Raw genomic sequence first — 15,210 nt, 5'->3', positions numbered from 1 at the left:
TTAATCTGACAACTAAATAGACAGTTACAAGATATACATTTAAACTATCTTGCTTTTCATAATATTTGTAACTGTTTAGCAAGTATTGTGCTCCTGGGGCCACTAGTAGACTGCTGTTAGTAACCTCACATTACTCCACTGCAGCTAAGCAATACAGTTTGGTCTCTGGCCCACCCCTGTGCCACAGATTGGCCAAAAAAGGAGCATCCCCACACTGAGGTCATCGTATTTATTTTCAGCAAGTTCTCAGATTTAGAATGCCTCCACTGTGCAATGCAGCAGTGCCTGTTTAGCTTACAGTTTTCCTTCCACCTACCAGTATGAGGCCTGCTGTGTTGGGGACTTCTGGAAACTAATATAAAGACAGATCCACCTGCTATCCACCAATGCTATCTTTTGCCAAAAATACATGTATTTTAGGAACACATCATTTATTTGGTACTTTATATGTGCCTGGAGATCAGCTTTGTTGTTTAACAAGTTATAATTCTTGCTTCACCTTTTATTTTATACTGCACAGCACTGAATCATGTAATGTTATTTTACCTACAACAACACACTATAAGTGTATATTCAACAATATCAATTTAGTAATAATTAACATTTGTTTTTGTTCAATTAGAGCATCTGTCTTTTTATGTATAAATGAAAATTAAAAGAGGTTTTGGCTTTTTCCATATGGGTATAAGAGGCAAACTTGCCAGTAAACAAACTGAAAGAGCATACAAGTGACGTAGAGAAAAATGCAGTCTGCATAGCTGCAATGTTTGTAACAAGTGTTCAGAAATGTGCACTGAACGCTCATTATACAATTGCCCTGGGTTACACAAGAGAGGAGACCTATGCAGACTTCCCATTTACAGTATTACTCTAGAGGAAGTTTAAATATTCTAAACTGTAAAAATAGACTAGTAAGGGTACTGTGAGGCCCACTCAGGGTCATGTAGCAGTTTTACACCTCAGTGGATTGGTCATATTTGTAAAATCTCATCATTATAGAAGGTAAGGATGAGGAAAATGCAAAGTTCAGTGACCCAGAAAACAATTTTACTCATTGGAACAGCAGGAGGTGATTTCAAACATTTTTAGCATATCAGTAGTTAACCTTATTGCCACTGATTTACAGTGAAAGCAAACAACATAGAGTGCTATAAAGGCTTGTAAGTATACATAAAAAGGTTTTTAAAAAAAGTATCCTCTCTTTTAGTTTTATTATTTGTATTATTTGAATCAATTATGAAAACGTTTACATTTTGCTGCATAACAATCAATGTTTTGGGCTTATGGCGATGGGTAGCATATTTGCAAATGATATACACTAAGCTGGGTTCACACCTAGGTGTACGGAATATGCACGTTTCGTGCCGCACGTTTTTACCGCAATTTGGTGTAAAAAAAAACCCGCTCAACAAACGCGCGTTTCCAAAAGCTACCTGGCTGTATCCCAATGGAAACGCGCGACAAATACACCCCAAAGAAGCTCCTGCACTTCTTTAGGCGTAGGGCGTTTTACAACGCATTCCTACGCGCTGTAAAACGCCCAAGTGGGAACCATGCCCATAGGCAATCATTGGTTTTCACATGTTGAGCGTTTTATAGCTGTTAGGTCCGCGGTGTGGGCCCGAGATGATGAGGAGGACCTCCCTTGCAACCCTGTCTGATGAGCACTGGGTTGGAGACAGTGTGTGTCAGGCAGGGGGTGCACGGGTGCCGGATCAGGATACCAGGTGTCAGCAACAGGTAGTGTGCAGGCAGGATAGGCAGCCGTGCAGGATCCTAGAAGGCAAATAGAGAGGTCAGACAAGCCGGGTTGGTAACAGGCGGGCAGCGAAGTACAAGGCGGAATCCAATGGAGAGTCAAGAGGCAAGCCGGGTCAGTAGGAGGCAGGCAACAAGGTACAGAAGGGTAATCCAGGAGAATAGTCAGGGAGGAAGCCAGGTCACAGGTATCAAACAGGAGCAAGATCAACAGACGACTGGTGCTGGCTGAAAATCACACAGCAATGATCTAAAGCCCTGTGGGGCTTTAAATAGGCTGAAGGTGTGTACTGCGCGTGCGCTGCCGTGATGACGTCACCCGCGCACGCCAGTGTAATGACGTCACGCCGTGCGGGGCAGATCCCGCCGGGTCACAGGGCGTCTGCGCCTGCGCGGCCCAGTGATACTGCCGGGATGTCCCCTCCGTGTGCGTCCGCTCACACTGGCTCGTACTGGGACATTGTACGTCCCTCGGACCGGCACCCGACCTGGAGCCACTCGGACCGGGACCCGACAATAGCGCATAGGAATGCGCTGTAAAATGCCCTGGTGTGAACTAGGCCTTAGTGTCATAACATGCCATTCATGTCTGCAGTCTGGATTGCAAGACTTATCACTTTTATAAATGAGAACAGTTATTATCTGGTACCATAATCATATTAGTCTACATTTGGTAAGCTTAGCAGCTGTAAAAGCTGTGCATGTATCGTGCCCTAATAAATATGGACTGAGCTCCATAAATGTTGGTCAATAAAATGCTGATGCCTTGACTTATCTTCTCTGCAAGACCCATAAGTGCCTATATAACTACTATAAATTTGTGGATGAGCACCCGGGCATCAACCTTAGAAATAGAGTGCAGCGGCTACCCCTGGGATTGTGTCATCTATGTGCTTTGGTAGCTCTCAGAAGATGTGTTACTGTAAAAAGTACAGCTACACTTAGGAGCTGTGCCTGGTTTTGAAAACATCCACCCAGTCCCAGGTGCGCTGTAAAATGGAAAACAACCTCACATCAACCTATTCAAAGCATAAATGATAAAACTGTAAAATATACTTGTAACCAACTAAACCTACATCCTTATATATTGGTTGTGTGAGGAATCTGCAGCAACTGGAGTAAACTCATGCAAACAAGAAGAGAGCATTCCATGAAACGGAAGCTTAGGGGGTGATTAAAGCTGGCCATACACCTAAAGATTATCTGCAGATTTTCTATGGTCAGATGGAAAAAGTGCAACAGATTCCTCCATCTCCATCCAACTGTGTGTATGGAGGAATCTCCCACTGGGCCAAGCTTCACTATCTTGCTAGTTGGCCCCGCTGGCTCCCAAAATACCTGAACAATCTGATTGGATGCAGGCATTGTTCAGGTGTTTTGAGAGCCAGCAGGGCTGACTAGTGGGTGGGAGATTCCTCCATCCACTTAGCGTAGATGGAGGAATCTGTTGCACTTTTTCCATCTCACTATAAGTAAAAGATCAAAAACAAAACCTGTATGGCTGAATAAAACTGTAGAGGGAACAGCATTGGCGTTCCACAACTATAAAGAAAACAATAAAAGATGCAAACTAGCAATACGGACGGCTAAAATAGAGTGTGAAAGACATATTGCCATAGACAGTAAAAAAAAAAAAAAATTTTTACCAATACTCGATTAATTCCGTAACAAAGACTAGAGGCCACCACCTGAAACTGGTAGAAAAAAAATTCAAACACAAGGGGCGGAGGGGGTTCTTCTCAGTTCGCGCGGTTAGGGTCTGGAACTCGTTGCCACAAGCAGTGATTTCAGCTAATAGTGTGGAATCGTTCAAGAAGCTTTTGGACGATTTCCTGAGAAACGGTAATATACAGGGGTACAAGTACTCCTAAAAACGAGATGACTCGGGGATCTTTACACACACACACACAATAGGTTGGACTTGATGGACATGTGTCTTTATTCAACCTCAAATACTATGTAACTATGTAACTATATAAAATCAGCAGAAAATCTATAGGTGTATAGCCAGCTTTATAAAGGATTCACTCAGGGTGCATGCTCCTCGGCTGCATCTGGTGGCAGATTGCTGAATGCTTTATAAATCATCCTTAGTTTAAAAATATGTTTGTTTTTTTAGCAAACTTGTCCGTGTGCATGTAGTTGCCCAAATCAGATGTAATATTCCATGAAAATTTTGATTTTTCTTTAATAAAGGATACAGTTTGTTTTATATTTGTGGTTTTTAAAAGTTTAATTGATATAAATGCATCTCATGATCATTTTTCTTTTCTTTCTTTGACAGGGTTTAGCACTATGGCTACAACTGGATCCCACCGAGATAAAGCTTGTAACCCTCGAATGGGAAATTTAGCTATTGGCCGGCACCTATGGACAGATACCACTTGTGGCATTAATGGTACAGAACTGTATTGTATGTATAATCAGAATCTACATGGAACTTGCTCAGAGCCAAAATGTGACAAGTGCAATGCTGTTGTGCCCCGATTCTCACACTCTGCCTCTGCAATGGCAGACTCCACTTTTAAAATGCCACGCACTTGGTGGCAGTCAGCCAGGGACACGCAGAGGGAAATCATACAACTGAATCTGGAATCTTCCTTTTATTTTACTCATCTGATCATGGTGTTCAAGTCCCCTAGACCTGCAGCTATGATTCTGGAGAGGTCCCAGGACTTTGGCCTCACATGGCGTCCATATAAATACTTTGCTACAAACTGTACAACAACCTTTCAAATGGAGGATGATGTTCATGAGAAAGAATCTCTTTGTACATCACGATATTCACATGTTCTTCCATGCAGTGGAGGGGAGGTTAGTATACTTTGCAAAACAAAATGAAGATGTTGTTCATGCCAGGCTTTTCTACCACTACCATCTCAGCTGATGCCACAAAAACAGGAACACTAACAAAAGCATGATGATCATATGTTTATTTAATGCTTTTCTCTTTTAACTGTTAATAGGAAAGATATTCTCAGTTATAGGGTGATAGTTTATATGTATGACCAACTGTTTATAATCTGGAAGACAAGCAGCATTTAAATCAATGTTACTACAGCATCTGTTACATGTTTACAAGACAAGGGATTATGGGAAAAGAGCAGGTGTACCACATTTGATGGTTCACCAGCTTTATCCTTTTTTTTTTTTTTATAGCTCTAGTTGCTAATGAAAAGCTGTAGGGACATCTGTCAAATGATTGACATTACGGAAGGTTGATATACTGTACATTGAACTGCCATATAGGTGACCTCATGTAAATATATCGGTAATGTTCAACTTCTAAGTCACCTCTATTCTATTTCTAGTCATTGTACGATCCAATCTGATTTCTCTTTAAACTAATATAAAGAAGAAGTTACCATAAAGGTAAAATTTACAGCAAGTTAGGCCACTGACTGGTCAAATGAAATTCATCTTGTGAATAGGTAGCTAAAGCTGGTTGACAAAGGAATCTTACCAATTAAAATATAACAGCAATTGATAACATGTATGCAAAAATAAATATTGGTGTCAGACTTCTGCTGTGTATGTGTGTGTATATCTATATCTATATATATATATAGATATAGATATATATACTGTATATATGTCATTTTTTGAGGTGGACCTGATTGGAAGCCTAATTATAGTCTATGGGTATATATACATATATCTATATATCTCTATCTAGATATATATATATACATATCTATATATATCTAGATAGAGATATATAGATATATGTATATATATCCATAGACTATAATTAGGCTTCCAATCAGGTCCACCTCAAAAAATGACAGGTGGACCTGATCAGAAACCCCATGTGAAAAGGGACCTTACTGTCACATGAAGTGAGGGAAAATTTCCAACAATACAGACAGAAATTAAAATGATACTTTTTCAGTGGAGATAGGCTAGAACCCCTGTCGGCTCATTTTTTTCTGCCTGTGTCCCTATTGCAGAGATTTCCCTTACATCCTGTCTTGCGAAACTGCTGTCAACGTGACAGTAAATGAGAGGAAAGCTGGCCGGAGTTATTATTCTTCTGCACTCTCTCCAAAAATGTTTACTGGAAATACACTTAAAGCTGTCTTTTCATCACTGTATGGTTCATTCACTTCCAGATTTTTGCATAGTAGAAATGGTTTGTCAATAGCATTAGCAGGTGCTCTCCAACTGTTTTACAGGTAAGGTACGTTAAAAAGATGATTTACCATTAGCTTCAAAATAACAACAAAGGCACCTTTAGAAATGTTTAGTGATAGCAATCTTCAAGCAAATAATTGCCAGCTTTTTATTCTTTGTATACCTTTTTTTTCCTCCCCATTCTTCTGACAGTGGCCATTTTAACTAAGGGCAGGTTACTAGATCTCCTTTTACTTCCTGGAACTCTGGCACATGTGACTAGGACATGTGACCATGCACATCATCTCAAGGGAGGAAAATGCCTTTCCCTGAGATCTCGTGAGATTACAGATGAGATTTACCAGCAATGCTCTGCTGATGTAACCTTCCCAGGATGCAATACTTGGGCACATCATAGTACGTCACTTGTGCCAACGTGGACCAGGAAGTAGAAAATAATAAATTGTAAGTAAAATAAAAACATGTTTGTTTAGCTAATGAGTGTAAGATAATTTCATATTGGCATGCAGAGCTGTATGCTGATGTGCTTTTTAGTCAAAAGGTGTAAAGGTCCACTTTAAAGGACAGTTTTACCTTTTCTGATTAGTTTAGGAATACAAAGTTCTGATGTACTTTGAGATCCTTGTATAATAGGTTTATAGAGGCTAAGAAGCCTTGCAAAGTCAGCACCATTTTTCGGGTATTAGTCATATTACATTACAGAAGTTGTCAACGAGGTTATCAAGCCAAATTTCATCGGGACAGCTGCCAATATTATTACAAAGAGATCTGTCTGTTAGTTAACAGGGCAGTTTCTGGGTGAATGCTGCCTACATTAACTGTAGATTACATAATTTATTATTCTCAATACATACAACAATTGGGAAGAAGAACCCAGTAAGTGGCTTGCACAGCAAATCATTTCTTTATAGTTGGCAAAATGATGCTGTTTTTTTTGTACGATAATGTAAATGTAAAAAATACAGAGTGAGAAAATTACTTTTTTATGCCATGCACTTATTCCTGAAATACTCCCTTGAAAGAACTTGAGCAGTTGCATAAGAAAGAGCTTTCATATGTGGTATAAGGCTGATATTGTAGTGGAGAAGGACTTCGACTCACTTGCTGCCATTTGCCCCTATTCTCATAGGGGCCGAGCGGCAGTGAGTAAATAGCCAAATGCCGCTGAGCGGCATTCGGCTTGACTACTCCGCTCGGTACCTCCGAGGTACCGAGCAGAATAGAAAAGAAGTGTAAAAAAGGCTGCAAAAATGATTTTAAAAATACCATATAGAAAAAAATAAAAAATATTTGAATGAAGAGAAAAATAAATTTAAAAAACAATTGGGTGGATCTAGCAGTGACAGCTAGTTCGGCCCAACTGTTTCCTATTGGCCGGCACCTGCTAAAGTCTTCTAGCAGGTCCCGGCCAATGAATAACAACAGGGAAGAGCTGGAGGTGACGTCACGGCCGGCTGCGCCCAGTTGTTATTGTTTAATGACAGATCAGCGTCCACAGGTCATTTGGGGACGCTGATCTGTCATTACAACTGGGCGGAGCCAGATGTAACATCACAGCTGGCTCTGCCCAGCTGTCATTTGCGTGGTGAACAGCCAACCTTCTGCAAGCCGTTCTCCACGCTTAGGCTGTCACTGTGGCTGAGTCCAGCCGAAGCCTATGCCTTCGGCTCGGCTGAGCCGCTCGGCCGCCTTCGGCTACTGTATGGGCTATTGTGAATAGTTCGTACAGCAGCAGCCCGTACCGTGAGCAGTCCATACAGCAGTAATTGGGTTCAACTGAACCGAAGGGCTCCAGCGGCCGAAGAAAGTCGAAGGATCAGCTGAAGCTACGGCTGGATCCTTCAGCTCTTTAGAGAACAACCCCCTTTGTCTTACAATGCATCCCGTTTCCTGTCTTTTTTCAGAGGAGATGGAGGGTGGAACAATACTTGCAAGGCCTGACAGTGGGCCACATGGCAGGAGATCTGGGACATGTGCTAAACCCTAGCAATGCCCTATATATTGAATATCATAGGTGAGGACTGCCACTGTTTTGATTCGCAGTAAGGAGTGTGGAGGAATTTGGACGGCCGCTTTTGGTTTAGCATAGAATACTCATTTATGTTAAAGCTGAATTGAAGTTAAAAGAAAAATGAATCAAGAATCAAGAAAAATGAAAAGCCCATTAAAAGATAAGCCAACAAAACCATCATTTGCTGCAAAATTTAATCTGGAAATTTCCTCTGCAGTACTATTTTTTTTTCCATCAGATGTCCTTAGTGTGATGGCCTGCCTCATCGAACCCACTTCCTCTAAGCCCAGGTTGTATTGGACCTGCCCCAGCCTATGATTGGATAGTCAAAGGAGAATCAGGATAATGATTAGCTCATCTCTCTGTCACTCTAAGTTCTCTTCCTATCAGTATGCTCCTTGCCAGAACATGACCTGATTGGTTCTTTTTACTGCTTACTCTTTCACTTCAGCCCTCCCCTACAGGGTCTGCAAGAGGCTGATATTTCCGGTATTTACACTGCTTGCATTAAACAAAACTAATTTAATGATGTATTAATTAGAAAGCTGCATTCATTTTTTTTTATGAATGTCTGGAGTTCAGCTTTTAGGTTTCTAAAAATATCTTTGATGTTAAAACTTAATATAGCCTTGATAGTACAATACAAAATACACAGTGTAGCATTTTATTCGAAAACAAAATGACTCTGTGAGGAAGGATGTGAAAAAAGTAAATTAATTAATTCTCCTTAAACAAATGCTAATCTGCCCTTGTTTACAAATAGGGACTGCCAAGGCTTTACAAATGGTAGCTGATGAGGCGTCCACATGTCCAGGAATTTGCATTTTCCTACAGACTACACAATGTACAAAACCCGAGAAGATTGGGTATTTCAATATTCCACTGATATGTTATCAAAAAGAATAAATTAACATTTGCCTGAATGTTACCGTCTAACATTCCATTGATATCATTTGCTCCTGGGATAACACAGTAGTTCTGAATTTCTTTTTCTTTCACTTCCAAACAAGTATCTACAATGTTTTAGCTTAAATACTGAAATAGTTTTTTTTAAATGATAGTTTCTTTATTCGATATGTTCAGGACTAAAAAATATGTCTTTATTTATTTGACTCTGCGTGTGAATATTTGATATTATTGATTCATTATTATGAAATGCATAGCTTGTAGCCTTAAACTTCTGCATTTGAAGGTCAAATCATAGCAAACACAGCTGAATAAGTAGCACACCCCCTTCCTGATTACTAGCAGATATGGCCTCATATGGACCCTTAGTTAGGCAATCAACACGTGGAGAGGCAGTGCTGAGCTTTCATATCAGAAAACCAAGCATTCTTGCTTAGGCCTGGTTCACACCTGGGCGTTTTGTAGCGCGTTCGAACGCTCTGCAAAACGCTCAAACACCGAAATCCCATTATTTCCTATGGGTATGGTTAACACCTGGGCGTATTACAGGCCGTATGAACGCGCTACAAAACGTCCTACGCCCAAAGAAGTACAGAAGCTTATTTGGGGCGTTTTTGTCGTGCGTTTCCATTGGGATACAGCCAAGTAGCCCTCGGAAACGCGCTTGTCACACGGTGAATCACGGTAAAAACGCGCGTCACGAAACGCACGACAAACGCGCATATTCGAAAAGCCTAGGTGTGAACCCAGCCTTAGTGTTTAGGTTCGGTAGCCAGGTCATTTGGTGTGTAGCCATTTTTAAAGAACAACTCAGAGTAAAAAGTGTCTTAACCCTTGCCGTGGAGCTATCCTAGCACAGCAAGGGTTAAGTGCTCGTTTTATCCTAAGGTGAAAAATAACAAAGGTATACTCACCCTAACCTCAGAGCCTGCAGGTGCAGTGATGGTATTTCCCTCGATATCCTCGTGTCCAATACATAGTGTATAGTATGTGATGACTCAGGGATCTTAGACCGCTGGAGCGGAGGGGGAGAGAGGCTCTGGGGACCCACCTAAGAGCAAGCCCGCTCCAAGGATGAGTAAGTATAAATTTGTTATTTTTGCACTTAGACAAAAAGGAGCACTTATCCCTTGCAGTGCTGGGGTAGCCTCACTGCAAGGGTTAAAAAATGTTTTTCTGCTTTAAAGTAGTGATAGAAATTAGGGGTGTTTAAGTATTATGAAATCAGCAAAAGATCCTTCACACTACACACCTGTGCCATGCAACAATCTATCTGGCAAAAAATATTTTTTTTTAGCCGGTAGAATTTCAAGGCCATCTTCTACAGAAATATGAGGAAATAGGCATTATGTGGCTCATGAATTTGGTTTACGCACTTTCTTCAATGTGTGAAGTGGAGCAGGTAAGGGCGTTAGGGCTTATAAGAAAAGGGGGGGGGGGGGGGGGGGTTTCAAAAAGTTTTCAGCAGATTAAAGAAATGTTGGATGACATCTAATTTGTACATAGAGGGATAGGGAGGGTTCGCTAATGAATGAAGTGTCCTACGACACTTAATTTACATGTCTTCAACAGCAGTAGCCCGATGTATTGAAAGTCTGGTGGGGAAGATGTGACATATATGAGACTTAATATGTCTGTGGCTTTGTTGATAAAGCTGAGGTTTAACCCCTTAAAGAGTTAATAAACCCTCAGTGGTTTTTGCATATATCTACTGCTAGCAAGTAGTAGATATATGCAAAAACATAAAAAAACAACCAGGGTTTAAACTTACCTGTGTCTTCGCCGAGCGCTCCCATCCGAGCATCTGAAGATTCTCGGGTGGCTGCAAAGGATCCTGGGGCGGACGCATGCGCAGTTCATATCTTCGGCTGGGAGATGAGGAGAAACGCAAGGTAAGTAAATGCAGCAGTATGCACCTGCACAGACTCTGTGGGACAGGAAGTGCCAGTTAAGACAGAGGAGTCAGCGCTGGATCGGAGACCGGCACCAGCGCTGGAGGGACAGCTGAAAACTACAAGAAAGAAGAGGATGATTGGCTCTGTGGCATTCGGCTATTCACTCACTGCCGTCCGGCCCCTATGTGAATAGCGGCGAACGGCAGCGAGTGAGCTGCCGGAGCTTTGGCTCAGGCGATCCAGATGTTGGATCAGCTGAGCCGAAGCCAGCCTGTTATGTATGGCTGAGATCAGCCGTACTGAGCCGTAGTGAATAGCCGAATGTTGTTCGGCTCACTTCACTACCGATCGGTTATTTACTTGGCTGCCTCCGGCAGCTTAGTGAATAACCCTTAAAGTCTAGATCATCCAGATGGTCAGAACTAAACCTGAAGATGATCTATATGAACACCTTAACAGAAACGAAGCATTATTTGTTCAAATACAGTGCACCTAAAAGTCCCTCACTCACATATCTGGCATTGTAGAGCCCAACACATTTTTTAAAAATGAGTATGTATTGTATGTGTTTTAGTTCAGCCATTATTTAATCTTTGAAGTGGTTCTGTGTGATTGCACGAAGCTATGCTGTTCAGGGTGTTTGTGATGTTTGTAACATTGTCTCTGAGAACATGGAATGCCGTGGGAACGGCAGGAAACTCATCATGATTCATCTACATTTGTGAATAGAATAGCAATGAGGGCTCCTGGGTGACATATACCGTAAGAAGATAGCAATCAGGGAATATATGCATAATATTAAAAGCTGTGAGAAAGTCCCTAATCCCAGGTGCGATATATAGACGCACAAAAACACTCTGGCTAAGGTACATTAAATTGCATGAAAGTAAGTTGGGTTATTTAACAAAGCAAAAGGTTTTGTGAAAAGCGCACAACTCTAGAACAGCAGATCCCAAATGTGTTTGGTTGTTCTGACTGCTGTCAATGAAATATGACCAGTTACTGTGAATTATTGCAATTTGCACATCATAATAAAGGTACCCTTAAGGTGCCCAATACACTGTACGATTATTGTACGAGAATCGCGGGAAGTCCCGCGATCGTACGATAATCGCAAAGTGTATGGAAGGCGTGCGACCGTTTCTACTGTACAATCGCACGTCTTGCGTCGAAAAAGCAGGCTGGAAAACCCGCCGAGAATTTTACGATTCTCGGCGGGTTAGTGGCGTGCTTGTTCGACAACTCCCCATACACACTGCCCGTTCAGCATTGCAGTCATCGGAAGCCCGCCCCTCAGGGGGGCGGGCTTTCGATGATCGCAAGTACGATCTGCCTATCCAAGATGGGCAGATCGTACATTTTTTTATTACTTTACAACCCTTGCAAAACAAGTCTTGCGAGGGTTGTACAGTGTATGGCCACCTTTAGAAATATAATGATTATTTCCTGATCTAATCAGTGATGGTTTGATCAGGGACGTATAATACGTCTATGGGTTACCCTTGACCTGTGCAGACACCCCCAGGCTGACCATTCATGGGGGAACTTTTAGTGTATAATAAGCTGTTGAACCTGATCAAATGATTTAGGGACAGATCTACTGGAAAGGCAAGCAACAAATGGATATTCATTGATATTTTAGAAGAATTGTATGAGGCAGGTTATCTGCTAGCACTGGTAACATGTTACCGCAAGCCCTGATCATTCTTATTGCTAAGATAATCTTGTTTACTTACTTCAAGCTGGGAGAGCAGGTACATATCTAAAAGAAAGACAAGCCAGGAGCTATAAATCTTTATACTGGTGAAGGCTGAAAAGGCGTGAGTTTACTGCAGGCAAAGATATTTAATTTTGCCGACATAACAAAGGAAGCGTGAGCCAAATATGCAGCAGATGAGCTTTAAAGCAACTCTTTCCATTTTGGATAAATATTAAAACTGTAACATAGTTGGTTAGCTGTCATTCTTTGGTGCCTGAACTACCCAAGAATGCCTTCTTCAGCACCCTTTTTGTTCTTAAGTATAATGGTTTGGCTCAGTAACCACTAGAAAGTTCTTGGTCTGCAAGGACTTCAAGCCTGAACTATGTTGGCATTTATAAAGCCATATGCAGACTCCTTTGTGTTATTAGACTACAAGATTTGACTAGAACGTGACCTTCGGGTACGCAGTTTTGCTTGTGACATTTCCCTAACTCTGGTGTACTTTGTCAGCTACAAAGCGCCTTCCGGATCCTTCCCCATCTTTTGGAGGGAATCTCTGGGATAATCAGGGAATCCCTTCCCTATAGTTTTTCCTTCTTGCTTCTCCCTATCCTTGCGATTCTCCTTCCAACGTATATAACAGCTAAGCACCTATATGGAGTTTTTGCTATAAAATCCTGCTACATATTGCTGATTTCTGCTCACAAGAGGGACTGTCCCTTTCATCATCCTGGGAGTAATTCCTTGTTGAATGTATTCCTTTACTTACTCCTCTACTCTGATTTTAAAAACAGACAATTTAGTATATCCTTAAATCGCATGTTGCTTACTGGAACGGTAAGAGTCCTTCACTTGAGTGCACTTCCCTCTGACTGAACACTTTAGGTGCCCATACACTGCACGATTCTCGTACGAAGAATCGGGAGAATCGTGCAGTGTATGGAAGGCGTGCAACCGTTTCTAATGTACGCACGCGCACACTGCCCGTTCAGCATTGCAGTCATGGGAAGCCCGCCCCTCACGGGGGCGGACTTGCGATGATCGCACGTACGATCTGCCTGTCCAAGATGGGCAGATCGTACGTTTTTCTAATTACTTTACAACTCTCTAAGTCTTGCGAGGGTTGTACAGTGTATGGGCACCTTTTCCCTTAATGGGATATTGTATGTCTAGGCACTTTGGGGAATCTAATTGATAGAAAATAGTTCCTCTTGTCTTTTTTTGCACTTATTATTCCTAGTGTTCATAGGTGGATTCCAAACCCTCATTCTTCTATGGTGGAGTGTGCCCTTTAGAGAACCAAGTTTATTGAATCCTAGAATCATGTTTTAACACTTGGTATGCAGGTTTTTGTAGTATGGCTATCAAATCCCTAAACCACTTTGGGTGTATACCAAGGATTCCTTCTTATCCTTTTGCTCATTTAGTCTTTTTTTGTTCATTGGCTTTACAATTTATTCCCATCCCTTATATGGCCTACTTCACACGGGGGATACACGTCCGTGCGGCGTGCACGCCCGTAAACCGTCCGATCCATAGTCAATCCCGGGAGGGAGGAAGTGCTTCATGCAATCACACCCAGCAGACTGTTCTTCCCTATAGGAGGACAAGGCTGTACGATGTGATACGCACACACGACCTGCACGGGTACGGGTGTCCGCACTTGGATGCAGACAGGATACCTTTCCTTCTATTATGGGTCTCCCTGATGCCAATGGCTAAGGGTGCTCTATTTATTTCTCCAGCTTCTAACTGGTTGGTCTGTTTCCCTGTTTTTCCCAGTTTCTTTTCCCTGTAGTCAAGGGTTTGATATTCTAGGCCTAGATCCCTGTAAACATTATCCTCGTTGACCACCATAGCTGTTGGTCTCAGTTTTATATCCCGTTCAGTTTATTGTCACACTTGTTTATTTCTTAAGGTGGATCATTGGTTGTCCTTCACATTGCTAGATGAGGATCATCACTCATTCAGGTACCAATTTCCCCTTCCGGTAATAAATGGCCTGGTCGGTAACAACAGGTTGATCCTTGGTGTCAAGTCTTCATTCTGGTGTTGATTCCTTCACTTATTAAAAGATTCCACATCTGTTGGATTTCCCAGTAGCTTTTACGCACTCTCAGTTGGACTGCTTTTGGTCGTCCCACACCTCTGAGAATTTCTACAATCTACACGATTTTTGTACTTACATAACATTTTGTTTCCTGAATTCGATGTAGGGGCAGAGGTCCTGTTTTTCTGTGTTATTGGCCTTATGTACTGCTTTCTCACAAAACGGAGCATGATGGTTGGAGGTGGGGTGGGGGTTTCCTTAATGATTTTATGTTTGCCAGTGTCCAAACCTCCTGTAGGTGGCAATAAAACTCACATGTCCAAGAATTGCTACAATCCTGTGTCCCTTGATAGGCTTCACGAAAAAGATTTATTAAAAAAGAAGACTGGTAGAAATCTTACAAAAACCTTAATTTTACTTGGATGTACACTTTTTTTCTCTGACATTCCTAGTTTTTACTAGGTGCTTTTTTTTTTCACAAGTAAATTTTTATTTATTGTGATAAGAAATATCAAACAGTTATGGTACGAACAGGTACATACAGTTAAAGTATCTAACAAGAAGTATAATTTGCTTGGTATGAGGGAGTGCGGGAGAAGGGGGAGGTCTGGGGGGGGGCTATCTCCCTTGAGTCCGAGCAAAGAGAGTTCTGGACACAGTGCCTTTACTATCAGCTGTTACACCCATTCTTAGGAGGCAGGGGTGGGGTACCCCGTATCAGTATGCCCAAACGTTGCTAAAAGGTTGTATTGTC

The 15,210-nt window shown here is 41.7% G+C and overlaps 1 protein-coding gene across 1 annotated transcript in view; it reads left to right on the top strand.

Moving 5' to 3' along the window:
• Window positions 1-15,210, top strand: part of NTN4 (netrin 4) — a 98,918-nt gene that overhangs the window by 18,259 nt on the left and 65,449 nt on the right. Inside the window, exon 2 of the mRNA XM_018563407.1 lies at window positions 4,043-4,572. Within this exon, the coding sequence (XP_018418909.1) occupies window positions 4,043-4,572 (530 nt within the window). The remainder of the gene's footprint in view (window positions 1-4,042; window positions 4,573-15,210) is intronic.

This window comes from Nanorana parkeri, unplaced genomic scaffold (genome assembly GCF_000935625.1).
Source record: "Nanorana parkeri isolate BGI_ZX_2015 unplaced genomic scaffold, ASM93562v1 scaffold661, whole genome shotgun sequence".
NCBI lineage: Eukaryota > Metazoa > Chordata > Amphibia > Anura > Dicroglossidae > Nanorana > Nanorana parkeri.
This window is presented reverse-complemented; position numbering and strand designations above follow the sequence as displayed.